This window comes from Salvelinus namaycush, unplaced genomic scaffold (genome assembly GCF_016432855.1).
Source record: "Salvelinus namaycush isolate Seneca unplaced genomic scaffold, SaNama_1.0 Scaffold207, whole genome shotgun sequence".
NCBI classification, from domain to species: domain Eukaryota; kingdom Metazoa; phylum Chordata; class Actinopteri; order Salmoniformes; family Salmonidae; genus Salvelinus; species Salvelinus namaycush.
Window position 1 is genome coordinate 184646 of NW_024058864.1, and position 14020 is coordinate 198665.

General features: G+C 44.3%; 1 protein-coding gene across 1 annotated transcript; it reads right to left on the reverse strand.

Annotated features, from left to right (window-relative positions):
• Nucleotides 1-7444, reverse strand: LOC120038058 (type-1 angiotensin II receptor-like). The gene is made up of 4 exons (XM_038983999.1): nucleotides 6626-7444; nucleotides 6210-6425; nucleotides 625-737; nucleotides 1-244 (listed from the first exon to the last, which is right to left on the reverse strand). The coding sequence occupies exons 1-4, from the start codon at nucleotides 7193-7195 to the stop codon at nucleotides 1-3; spliced, it is 1143 nt and encodes a 380-aa protein (XP_038839927.1). The 5' UTR covers nucleotides 7196-7444.
• Between the last annotated feature and the right edge of the window lie 6576 nt (nucleotides 7445-14020).

Genomic DNA, 14020 nt, shown 5'->3' on the forward strand with positions numbered 1-14020 from the left:
TTAGTACATAGCTACACACTCCACCTCCTTCTCTCCTCTCTTCACATTAGACATGGCCTCCATGGCCTGCTTGTTTTTGTTGGTGAGGTGCAGTACCTCGGAGACGCGGTAGGAAAGGGTAGATATCTTGGAGCTGATGTAGTGGTGTGTCCCGGCGGGGCCAGCGGGGGAACAGTGGAACAGGCGGAACATGTTCTTCCTGAAGTTCTGTCCCACAAAGCCGTAGAGGATGGGGTTGACACAGCTGGTGGTATAACATAAGACAAGATTAAATGTGTTCAGATAAGACTTTATTGTCAATTGTCACTGAAACTGAAATGTGCTCCCCACTAGACTTGTCCGAGCCTGAAATCCATACCTGTTTTGTGCTAACATTCCACTCCTAGTACTCCGTGTCAAATGCCAAACATGTTGAGTTGACAAAAGTAGTGTAATAATAGCACAAACAGACTGGTTCCCATGTTAGATTTTTCCCAGTTGGCAACGGCATTCGAACCAACAACTTTCCGGTTGCTGGCCCGCCTCTCTAACCTCTAGGTAATCTCTTGTGGACAGACTCATGTAACATTGACGCAATTATTCTAAACTTTAGTTCCGGGTTTCTGAGATTAACCTCAAAGCTACCTGTTGAGGAAGGCTATGCAGATGGTGAAGGGCATGGCCGTGTCGATGACGTCCACCATCACACAGTTAGTTACAACTTTCAGCTGGGTCAGCAGCTCCATGAAGTGTAAAACCTGAGGACAGGAGCAGATGACATTAACTACACAAGGCACAGATCTAGAAAGAAAAAATTGAAATTTCTCATCACTTCAAGAGAACATTCACGGAGGAACAGGATAATAACAGGATATTAACAGGATATTAACAGGATAATAACAGGATAATAACAGGATATTAACGGGATATTAACAGGATAATAACAGGATAATAACAGGATATTAACAGGATATTAACAGGATATTAACAGGATAATAACAGGATATTAACAGGATATTAACAGGATAATAACAGGATAATAACAGGATAATAACAGGATATTAACAGGATATTAACAGGATAATAACAGGATAATAACAGGATATTAACAGGATATTAACAGGATAATAACAGGATATTAACAGGATATTAACAGGATAATAACAGGATATTAACAGGATATTAACAGGATAATAACAGGATAATAACAGGATAATAACAGGATAATAACAGGATATTAACAGGATAATAACAGGATAATAACAGGATAATAACAGGATGTAACGGGATAATAACAGGATAATAACAGGATAATAACAGGATAATAACAGGATATTAACAGGATATTAACAGGATAATAACAGGATATTAACAGGATAATAACAGGATAATAACAGGATAATAACAGGATATTAACAGGATAATAACAGGATAATAACAGGATATTAACAGGATAATAACAGGATATTAACAGGATAATAACAGGATAATAACAGGATGTAACGGGATAATAACGGGATAATAACGGGATATTAACGGGATATTAACAGGATATTAACAGGATATTAACAGGATAATAACAGGATAATAACAGGATATTAACAGGATATTAACAGGATATTAACAGGATAATAACAGGATAATAACAGGATATTAACAGGATATTAACAGGATAATAACAGGATATTAACAGGATAATAACAGGATAATAACAGGATGTAACGGGATAATAACGGGATAATAACGGGATATTAACGGGATATTAACGGGATAATAACAGGATAATAACGGGATATTAACGGGATAATAACGGGATAATAACGGGATAATAACGGGATAATAACGGGATATTAACGGGATAATAACGGGATAATAACGGGATATTAACGGGATATTAACGGGATATTAACGGGATAATAACAGGATATTAACAGGATAATAACAGGATAATATCAGGATAATCTGTTTAAAAGAATCAGTGGAAGAATTCCAAATGAATTCAGAGAATAGACTTTGAGGCGCTGTGTGTGTGTGTGGAGGGAGTATCTTTAGAATGCAGTGTGTGTGTGGAGGGAGTATCTTTAGAATGCAGTGTGTGTGGAGGGAGTATCTTTAGAATGCAGTGTGTGTGGAGGGAGTATATTTAGAATGCAGTGTGTGTGTGGAGGGAGTATCTTTAGAATGCAGTGTGTGTGTGGAGGGAGTATCTTTACAATGCAGTGTGTGTGGAGGGAGTATCTTTAGAATGCAGTGTGTGTGGAGGGAGTATCTTTAGAATGCAGTGTGTGGAGGGAGTATCTTTAGAATGCAGTGTGTGGAGGGAGTATCTTTAGAATTCAGTGTGTGTGGAGGGAGTATCTTTAGAATGCAGTGTGTGTGTGGAGGGAGTATCTTTAGAATGCAGTGTGTGTAAAGGGAGTAGCTTTAGAATGCAGTGTGTGTGGAGGGAGTCTCTTTAGAATGCAGTGTGTGTGTGGAGGGAGTATCTTTAGAATGCAGTGTGTGTGGAGGGAGTATCTTTAGAATGCAGTGTGTGTGTGGAGGGAGTATCTTTAGAATGCAGTGTGTGTGTGGAGGGAGTATCTTTAGAATGCAGTGTGTGGAGGGAGTATCTTTAGAATGCAGTGTGTGTGTGAAGGGAGTATCTTTAGAATGCAGTGTGTGTGGAGGGAGTATCTTTAGAATGCAGTGTGTGTGTGTGAATGGAGTATCTTTAGAATGCAGTGTGTGTGGAGGGAGTATCTTTAGAATGCAGTGTGTGTGGAGGGAGTATCTTTAGAATGCAGTGTGTGGAGGGAGTATCTTTAGAATGCAGTGTGTGGAGGGAGTATCTTTAGAATTCAGTGTGTGTGGAGGGAGTATCTTTAGAATGCAGTGTGTGTGGAGGGAGTATCTTTAGAATGCAGTGTGTGTGGAGGGAGTATCTTTAGAATGCAGTGTGTGTAGAGGGAGTATCTTTAGAATGCAGTGTGTGTGGAGGGAGACTCTTTAGAATGCAGTGTGTGTGTGGATGGAGTATCTTTAGAATGCAGTGTGTGTTTGGAGGGAGTATCTTTAGAATGCAGTGTGTGTGTGGAGGGAGTATCTTTAGAATGCAGTGTGTGTGTGGAGGGAGTATCTTTAGAATGCAGTGTGTGTGTGGAGGGAGTATCTTTAGAATGCAGTGTGTGTGGAGGGAGTATCTTTAGAATGCAGTGTGTGGAGGGAGTATCTTTAGAATGCAGTGTGTGGAGGGAGTATCTTTAGAATTCAGTGTGTGTGGAGGGAGTATCTTTAGAATGCAGTGTGTGTGTGGAGGGAGTATCTTTAGAATGCAGTGTGTGTGGAGGGAGTCTCTTTAGAATGCAGTGTGTGTGTGGAGGGAGTATCTTTAGAATGCAGTGTGTGTGGAGGGAGTCTCTTTAGAATGCAGTGTGTGTGTGGAGGGAGTATCTTTAGAATGCAGTGTGTGTGGAGGGAGTATCTTTAGAATTCAGTGTGTGTGGAGGGAGTATCTTTAGAATGCAGTGTGTGTGTGGAGGGAGTATCTTTAGAATGCAGTGTGTGTGGAGGGAGTCTCTTTAGAATGCAGTGTGTGTGTGGAGGGAGTATCTTTAGAATGCAGTGTGTGTGGAGGGAGTCTCTTTAGAATGCAGTGTGTGTGTGGAGGGAGTATCTTTAGAATGCAGTGTGTGTGGAGGGAGTATCTTTAGAATGCAGTGTGTGTGTGGAGGGAGTATCTTTAGAATGCAGTGTGTGTGTGGAGGGAGTATCTTTAGAATGCAGTGTGTGTGTGGAGGGAGTATCTTTAGAATGCAGTGTGTGTGGAGGGAGTATCTTTAGAATGCAGTGTGTGTGGAGGGAGTATCTTAGAATGCAGTGTGTGTGGAGGGAGTATCTTTTGAATAAAGTGTGTGTATCTTTAGAATGCAGTGTGTGGAGGGAGTATCTTTAGAATGCAGTGTGTGTAGAGGGAGTATCTTTAGAATGCAGTGTGTGTGGAGGGAGTCTCTTTAGAATGCAGTGTGTGTGGAGGGAGTATCTTTAGAATGCAGTGTGTGTGGAGGGAGTATCTTTAGAATACAGTGTGTGTGGAGGGAGTCTCTTTAGAATGCAATGTGTGTGGAGGGAGTATCTTTAGAATGCAGTGTGTGTGTAGAGGGAGTATCTTTAGAATGCAGTGTGTGTGTGGAGGGAGTATCTTTAGAATGCAGTGTGTGTGTGGAGGGAGTATCTTTAGAATGCAGTGTGTGTGTAGAGGGAGTATCTTTAGAATGCAGTGTGTGTGTGTGTGGAGGGAGTATCTTTAGAATGCAGTGTGTGTGTGTGTGGAGGGAGTGTCTTTAGAATGCAGTGTGTGTGTGGAGGGAGTATCTTTAGAATGCAGTGTGTGTGTGTGTGGAGGGAGTGTCTTTAGAATGCAGTGTGTGTGGAGGGAGTATCTTTAGAATGCAGTGTGTGTGTGGAGGGAGCATCTTTAGAATGCAGTGTGTGTGGAGGGAGTATCTTTAGAATGCAGTGTTTGTGTGGAGGGAGTATCTTTAGAATGCAGTGTGTGTGTGTGTGGAGGGAGTATCTTTAGAATGCAGTGTGTGTGGAGGGAGTATCTTTAGAATGCAGTGTGTAGAGGGAGTATCTTTAGAATGCAGTGTGTGTGGAGGGAGTCTCTTTAGAATGCAGTGTGTGTGGAGGGAGTATCTTTAGAATGCAGTGTGTGCGAAGGGAGTATCTTTAGAATGCAGTGTGTGTGTGGAGGGAGTCTCTTTAGAAAGCAGTGTGTGTGGAGGGAGTATCTTTAGAATGCAGTGTGTGTGTGGAGGGAGTATCTTTAGAATGCAGTGTGTGTGTGGAGGGAGTATCTTTAGAATGCAGTGTGTGTGTGTGTGGAGGGAGTATCTTTAGAATGCAGTGTGTGTGTGGAGGGAGTATCTTTAGAATGCAGTGTGTGTGGAGGGAGTATCTTTAGAATGCAGTGTGTGTGTGGAGGGAGTATCTTTAGAATGCAGTGTGTGTGGAGGGAGAATCTTTAGAATGCAGTGTGTGTGGAGGGAGTATCTTTAGAATGCAGTGTGTGTGTGGAGGGAGTATCTTTAGAATGCAGTGTGTGTGGAGGGAGAATCTTTAGAATGCAGTGTGTGTGGAGGGAGTATCTTTAGAATGCAGTCGGTGTGGAGGGAGTATCTTTAGAATGCAGTGTGTGTGGATGGAGTATCTTTAGAATGCAGTGTGTGTGGAGGGAGTATCTTTAGAATGCAGTGTGTGTGTGGAGGGAGTATCTTTAGAATGCAGTGTGTGTGTGGAGGGAGTATCTTTAGAATGCAGTGTGTGTGTGGAGGGAGTATCTTAGAATGCAGTGTGTGTGTGGAGGGAGTATCTTTAGAATGCAGTGTGTGTTGAGGGAGTCTCTTTAGAATGCAGTGTGTGTGGAGGGAGTATCTTTAGAATGCAGTGTGTGTGGAGGGAGTATCTTTAGAATGCAGTGTGTGTTGAGGGAGTCTCTTTAGAATGCAGTGTGTGTGGAGGGAGTATCTTTAGAATGCAGTGTGTAGAGGGAGTATCTTTAGAATGCAGTGTGTGTGGAGGGAGTATCTTTAGAATGCAGTGTGTGTAGAGGGAGAATCTTTAGAATGCAGTGTGTGTAGAGGGAGTATCTTTAGAATGCAGTGTGTGTAGAGGGAGAATCTTTAGATTGCAGTGTGTGTAGAGGGAGTATCTTTAGAATGCAGTGTGTGTGGAGGGAGAATCTTTAGAATGCAGTGTGTGTAGAGGGAGTATCTTTAGAATGCAGTGTGTGTGGATGGAGTATCTTTAGAATGCAGTGTGTGTAGAGGGAGAATCTTTAGAATGCAGTGTGTGTAGAGGGAGTATCTTTAGAATGCAGTGTGTGTAGAGGGAGAATCTTTAGATTGCAGTGTGTGTAGAGGGAGTATCTTAGAATGCAGTGTGGGTGTAGGGAGAATCTTTAGAATGCAGTGTGTGTAGAGGAGTATCTTTAGAATGCAGTGTGTGTGGATGGAGTTATCTTAGAATGCAGTGTGTGTGTGGAGGGAGTATCTTAGAATGCAGTGTGTGTGTGGAGGGAGTATCTTTAGAATGCAGTGTGTGTAGAGGGAGTATCTTTAGAATGCAGTGTGTGTAGAGGGAGAATCTTTAGAATGCAGTGTGTGTAGAGGGAGAATCTTTGGAATGCAGTGTGTGTAGAGGGAGAATCTTTAGAATGCAGTGTGTGTGTGGAGAGAGTCTCCTCCCACCTGGTGGGGCACCCAACACAGGAAGAAAACTAGGACAGCCGACGCCAGTATCCTCAACACCTCATCATCTCTCGACCGGGTGGTCTTCTGGATGCTCCGCGCCCCGACCAGGGCTCCACCAATCAGGCAGTAGCAGGTGATGATGACGAGGAAGGGAAACAGGAACCCAAGGATGCTCTTCATCAGGCTAATGGTGAGGAGGAGGTGCCTGGAGCCCTGATTGATTTAATTTATTAGTGAATAGTGATGGGCTGCTCCAGATGGAGACCATAATAGATGGTAGGGATACAAACACAATGAGACTTCACACTCAATGGAATTCAACAGAAAAACAGCAATAGCACTAATTACCAGAATATCAACATGTTCCTGTTTAAGAGTCACTTCATGAAAAAATAGCCCTGATCATGTCGAACCTCAGGGTGCAGTACGCCACACGTGGTGATGTTGTAGTTGGTGATGTGCATCAGGTCTCTGGTCAGGGCCGTGGGGACGGACAGCAGCAGGGCAAAGAGCCAAACCAGGACGCAGGTGATACGGGCGTAGAGCAGAGTACGGCGCTGCCGCGACCTCAACGGGTGGACGATAGCCAGATAGCGGTCGATGCTGAGCGCGGTGAGGAAGAAGATGGAGCTGTAGAGGTTGAACATTACCAGTCCAGCGCTGGCCTTACACAGGAACCCACCGAAGGGCCACTGGTAGCCTGTGGCTGTGAAGGTGGCCCACATGGGCAGGGTGATCAGGAAGGTAAGGTCTGAGATGGCTAGGTTGAGGACGAACACGTTGGCCACCGTCTTCAGCTTCATGTAACGGTAGATGACTGCAACCACCATGCTGTTCCCCACCATGCCGATGACAAAGTTACAGCTGTACACGACCGGGATCAGGGTGAAGATGAAGTTGTGCCTCCCGGACATGCTGCAGTTCAGATGGATACCTTCTGTCTCTGTGGTCGATGCTCCTCCCGCCGTAAGGTTCTCCATCATGCTGTTTAACAGCTATATCCAGATCCCAGGGCAAACAGTCAGTACTATTACAGAAACACAACACAAAGCTCAGTGACGGTCCAGGAGAGGACCCATCATTATCAACAAGCCGTGAACATTGATGAACACAAGCAGCCTACAGCTTAAACCCTAACTTTAGAGCATTCACCCTACATCCTAACGTTACAGCGTTCACCCTACACCCTACACCCTAACGTTACAGCATTGACCCTACACCCTAACGTTACAGCATTCACCCTACACCCTAAACCCTAACGTTACAGCATTCACCCTACACCCTAAACCCTAACGTTACAGCATTCACCCTACACCCTACACCCTAACGTTACAGCGTTCACCCTACACCCTAACGTTACAGCATTCACCCTACACCCTAACGTTACAGCGTTCACCCTACACCCTAACGTTACAGCGTTCACCCTACACCCTAACGTTACAGCGTTCACCCTACACCCTAACGTTACAGCATTCACCCTACACCCTAACGTTACAGCATTCACCCTACACCCTAAACCCTAACGTTACAGCGTTCACCCACACCCTAACGTTACAGCATTCACCCTACACCCTAACGTTACAGCGTTCACCCTACACCCTAACGTTACAGCATTCACCCTACACCCTACACCCTAACGTTACAGCGTTCACCCTACACCCTAACGTTACAGCATTCACCCTACACCCTACACCCTAACGTTACAGCGTTCACCCTACACCCTAACATTACAGCATTCACCCTACACCCTACACCCTAACGTTACAGCATTCACCCTACACCCTACACCCTAACGTTACAGCGTTCATCCTACACCCTAACGTTACAGCGTTCACCCTACACCCTACACCCTAACGTTACAGCGTTCACCCTACACCCTAACGTTACAGCATTGACCTTACACCCTAACGTTACAGCGTTCACCCTACACCCTAACGTTACAGCGTTCACCCTACACCCTAACGTTACAGCGTTCACCCTACACCCTAACGTTACAGCGTTCACCCTACACCCTAACGTTACAGCGTTCACCCTACACCCTAACGTTACAGCGTTCACCCTACACCCTAACGTTACAGCGTTCACCCTACACCCTAACGTTACAGCATTGACCTTACACCCTAACGTTACAGCATTCACCCTACACCCTACACCCTAACGTTACATCGTTCACCCTACACCCTAACGTTACAGCATTCCCCCTACACCTACACCTAACGTTACAGCGTTCACCCTACACCCTAACGTTACAGCATTGACCTTACACCCTAACGTTACAGCATTCACCCTACACCCTACACCCTAACGTTACAGCATTCACCCTACACCCTAACGTTACAGCGTTCACCCTACACCCTAACGTTACAGCGTTCACCCTACACCCTAACGTTACAGCATTGACCTTACACCCTAACGTTACGTTCACCCTACACCCTAACCCCTAACGTTACAGCATTGACCCTACACCCTACGTTACAGCATTCACCTACACCCTAAACCCTACGTTACAGCATTCACCCACACCCTAAACCTAACGTTACAGCATTCACCCTACACCCTAAACCCTAACTTACAGCATTCACCCTACCACCTCACCCTAACGTTACAGCGTTCACCTACACCCTAACGTTACAGCATTCACCCTACACCCTAACGTTACAGCGTTCACCCTACACCCTAACGTTACAGCGTTCACCCTACACCCTAACTTTACAGCGTTCCCCTACACCCTAACGTTACAGCATTCACCCTACACCCTAACGTTACAGCATTCACCCTACACCCTAAACCCTAACGTTACAGCGTTCACCCTACACCCTAACGTTACAGCATTCACCCTACACCCTAACGTTACAGCGTTCACCCTACACCCTAACGTTACAGCATTCACCCTACACCTACACCCAACGTTACAGCGTTCACCCTACACCCTAACGTTACAGCATTCACCCTACACCCTACACCCTAACGTTACAGCGTTCACCCTACACCCTAACATTACAGCATTCACCCTACACCCTACACCCTAACGTTACAGCATTCACCCTACACCCTACACCCTAACGTTACAGGCTTCACCCTACACCCTAACGTTCAGCGTTCACCCTACACCCTACACCCTAACGTTACACGTTCACTACACCCTAACGTTACAGCATTGACCTTACACCCTAACGTTACAGCGTTCACCCTACACCCTAACGTTACAGCGTTCACCCTACACCCTACCGTTACAGCGTTCACCCTACACCCTAACGTTACAGCGTTCACCCTACACCCTAACGTTACGCGTTCACCCTACACCCTAACGTTACAGCGTTCACCCTACACCCTAACGTTACAGCGTTCACCCTACACCCTAACGTTACAGCATTGACCTTACACCCTAACGTTACAGCATTCACCCTACACCCTACACCCTAACGTTACATCGTTCACCCTACACCCTAACGTTACAGCATTCACCCTACACCCTACACCCTAACGTTACAGCGTTCACCCTACACCCTAATTACAGCATTGACCTTACACCCTAACGTTACAGCATTCACCCTACACCCTACACCCTAACGTTACACATCACCCTAACCTACGTTACAGCGTTCACCCTACACCCTACACCCTAACGTTACAGCGTTCACCCTACACCCTAACGTTACAGCATTCACCCTACACCCTAACGTAACATCATTCACCCTACACCCTAACGTTACAGCATTCACACTACACCCTACACCCTAACGTTACAGCATTGACCTTACACCCTAACGTTACAGCGTTCACCCTACACCCTAACGTTACAGCATTCACCCTACACCCTAACGTTACAGCGTTCACCCTACACCCTAACGTTACAGCGTTCACCCTACACCCTAACGTTACAGTATTCACCCTACACCCTAACGTTACATCGTTCACCCTAAACCCTAACGTTACAGCATTCACCCTACACCCTACACCCTAATGTTACAGCGTTCACCTGACACCCAACACCCTAAAGTTACAGCATTCACACTACACCCTAACGTAACAGCATTCACCCAACACCCTAACGTAACAGCAGAGAGAGAGAGAGAAAGAGAGAAAGAGAGAGCGAGAGAAAGAGAGAGAGGTAGAAAGAGAGAGAGAGAAAGAGAGAGAGGTAGAAAGATAGAGAGAGAGAGAGAGAGAGAGGGGGGAGGGAGAGAGAGAGAGAAAGAGAGAGAGAGAGGAGAGAGAGAGGGGGGGGGGGGGGGGGGGGGGTGGAGAGAGAGAGAGAGAGAGAAAGAGAGAGATGGAATGATAGAGAGAGAGAGAGGGAGAGAAAGAGAGAGAGATATGGATGGATAGAGAGAGAGAGAGAGAGAGAGAGAGAGAGAGAGATAGAGAGGGAGAGTGAGAGAAAGAGAGTGTGAGAGAGAGGTAGAGAGAGAGAGAGAGATATGGATGGATGGATGGATAGAGAGAGAAAAAGAAAAAGAGAGAGAGAGAGAGAGAGAGAGAGAGAGAGAGAGAGAGAGAGAGAGAAATGGATAGTGAGAAAGAGGCAGAAAGAGGGATAGAGAGGGAGAGTGAGAGAAAGAGAGAGAGTGTGAGAGAGAGAGAGAGAGAGACCCTTTTTTTACACCCTACATACCCTGATAGATAAACATGTCCACCAAAATAATACCAAAATATACGCTTGCTTTATCGACTTCCAAAAAGCATTTGATTCTATTTGGCATACAGGACTGTTCTACAAAGTTATTGAAAGTGGTGTAGGGGTAAAACATATGAATAATTAAATCATGTACACTGGCAATACGTGCAGCATTAAAATTGGTAAGAAAATAACAGAATTCTTTAACCAGGGGCGGGGCCTTCGCCAGGGTTGCAATCTGAGCCCTGCGCTCTTCAATATAACGAATTGGCCACTATTCTAGAAAAATCCTCAGCCCCTGGTGTTAGTCTCCACAATTCAGAAGTTAAATGCCTACTCTTCGCAGATGACCTATGCCTGCTGTCACCCACAGCACATGGCCTACAGCATGCCTGGACCTGCTAGAGCAGTACTGCCAGACCTGGGCCCTGGCAGTAAACCCCAAAAGACTAAAATAATGATTTTCCAGGAAGATACAGATCTCAGGGAATTAGACCAAAGTTCTCAATTGGTACAAAATATATAGAGTACTGTATACACTACAATTACTGAGGTTTAAAAGTAAGCTCAACTGGACACCTTAATGAGGCAGTGAATGAACTGAGAGAAAAAGCACGCAGGGCATTCTACGCCATTAAAAAGCAAATTCAAATTGAAATGCCTATTAAAATTAGGCTAAAACTAATTGAATATGTCATTGAACCAATTGCACTTTATGGCAGTGAGGTGTGGGGTCCACTTGCAAAACAAGATTTCATCAAATGGGACAAATACCCCATTGAAACCTTGCATGCAGAGTTCTGTAAGATTCTCCTACATGTCCAGAGGAAAACTACAAACAATGCATGCAGGGTAGAATTAGGCCAAGATCCACTAATAATAAAAACTAAAAGAGAGCTGTGGGTTGGCAGCGCACTACATTGCTGCCTGTCATAAGTTGAGGGACAGTGTCTGACAGACCAATCAACCTGCACATGTCCTCTACTGTATGTTTATTGTAATTGTTGAATGTATGGTTATTTTGACCCTTGGTTATTGTTGTTGCTGTTGTCCCATTGACAATTTTGATTCTCATTTTGATTTTATTTTTATATTGTAAATATCCAAAATAAGCTTTGGCAATATGTACATTGTTACGTCATGCCAATAAAGTGAATTGAATTGAATTGAATTGAGAGACAGAGAGAGAATTTACAAAAAAACAGAGCAAACTAGAATGCTATTTGGCCCTAAACAGAGAGTACACAGTGGCAGAATACCTGACCACTGTGACTGACCCAAACTTAAGGAAAGCTTTGAGTATGTACAGACTCAGTGAGCATAGCCTTGCTATTGAGAAAGGCCGCCGTAGGCAGACCGGGCTCTCAAGAGAAGACAGGCTATGTGCTCACTGCCCACAAAATGAGGTGGAAACTGAGCTGCACTTCCTAACCTCCTGCCAAATGTATGACCATATTAGAGACACATATTTCCCTCAGATCCACAGAGAATTAGAAAACAAAACAGAACAAAACAAAAGCTTCCATATCTACTGGGTGAAATACCACAGTGTGTCATCACAACAGCAATATTTGTGACCTTTTGCCACAAGAAAAGGGCAACCAGTGAAGAACAAACACCATTGTAAATACAACCCATATTTATGTTTATTTATTTTCCCTTTTGTACTTTAACCATTTGTACATCTGAAACTTCTGTGTAATGTTTAATGTTCATTTTTATTGTTTATTTCACTTTTGTATATTATCTACCTCACTTGCTTTGGCAATGTTAACATATGTTTCCCATGCCAATAAAACCCCTTGAATTGAAATGAATTGAAATAAATTGAATTGACAGAGAGAGACACAGAGAGAGAGCGAGAGAGAACATTGCATTGGCAATGTTAACATATGTTTCCCAATAAAGCCCTTGAATTGAATTAAGAGAGAGATATAATCACAACAACAAGATTTGTGACCTGTTGCCACAAGAAAAGGGCAACCAGTGAAGAACAAACACCATTGTAAATACAACCAATATTTATGTTTATTTATTTTCCCTTTTGTACTTTAACTATTTACACATTGTTACAACACTGTATATATACATAATATAACATTTGAAATGTCTTTATTCTTTTGGAACTTTTGTGAGTGTAATTTAGACTGTTCATTTTTTATTGTTTATTTCACTTTTGTTTATTATTAATTTCACTTCCATTGACAATGTAAATATATTTTTGCCATGCCAATAAAGCCCTTGAATTGAATTGAAAGATAGAGAGAGAGAGAGGTAGAGAGAGAAAGAAAGAGGGAGGTAGAGAGGGATAGAGAGGGATAGAGAGAGAGAGAGAGAGAGAGGGATAGAGAGAGAGAGAGAGAGAGAGAGAGAGAGAGGTAGAGAAGGATAGAGAGAGGGATAGAGAGAGAGAGAGAGGTAGAGAGGGATAGAGAGAGGGATAGAGAGAGGGATAGAGAGAGAGGGATAGAGAGAGAGGGATAGAGAGCGAGGGATAGAGAGAGAGGGATAGAGAGAGGGATAGAGAGAGGGATAGAGAGAGAGGGATAGAGAGAGAGGGATAGAGAGAGAGGGATAGAGAGAGGGATAGAGAGAGGGATAGAGAGAGAGAGAGAAGTAGAGAGAGAAGTAGAGAGAGATGATAAGGGCCTTGTCCCCACCACTCCAGTCCCTGTAAAGACATGCCACGTTTCAGGCTGTTTGATCCAAGGACCTTGAGAACTTCTAATCACAACACCTCAACAAACAGGACCAACACTGGAAACTTTCCCAGCATCAAATCTGTTTGCTGTGGAAAATTAGCCTCAGGCTACATCGTTGTAGGGTATCTATCCTACCCTGCCTTTCTAAGGTCTTCAAAGGCCAAGTTAACAAACAGATTACCGACCATTTCGATTCCCACCGTACCTTCTCCGCTATGCAATCTGGTTTCAGAGCTGGTCATAGGTGTACCTCAGCCACGCGCAAGGTCCTAAACGATATCATAACCGCCATCGACAAGAGACATTACTGTGTAGCCGCATTCATCGACTTGGCCAAGGCTTTCGACTCTGTCAATCACCACATTCTTATCGGCAGACCCAACAGCCTTGGTTTCTCAAATGACTGCCTTGCCTGGTTCACCAACTACTTCTCAGACAGAGTTCAGTATGTCAAATCGGACTTATGTCAAATCGGAGGGCCTGTTTGG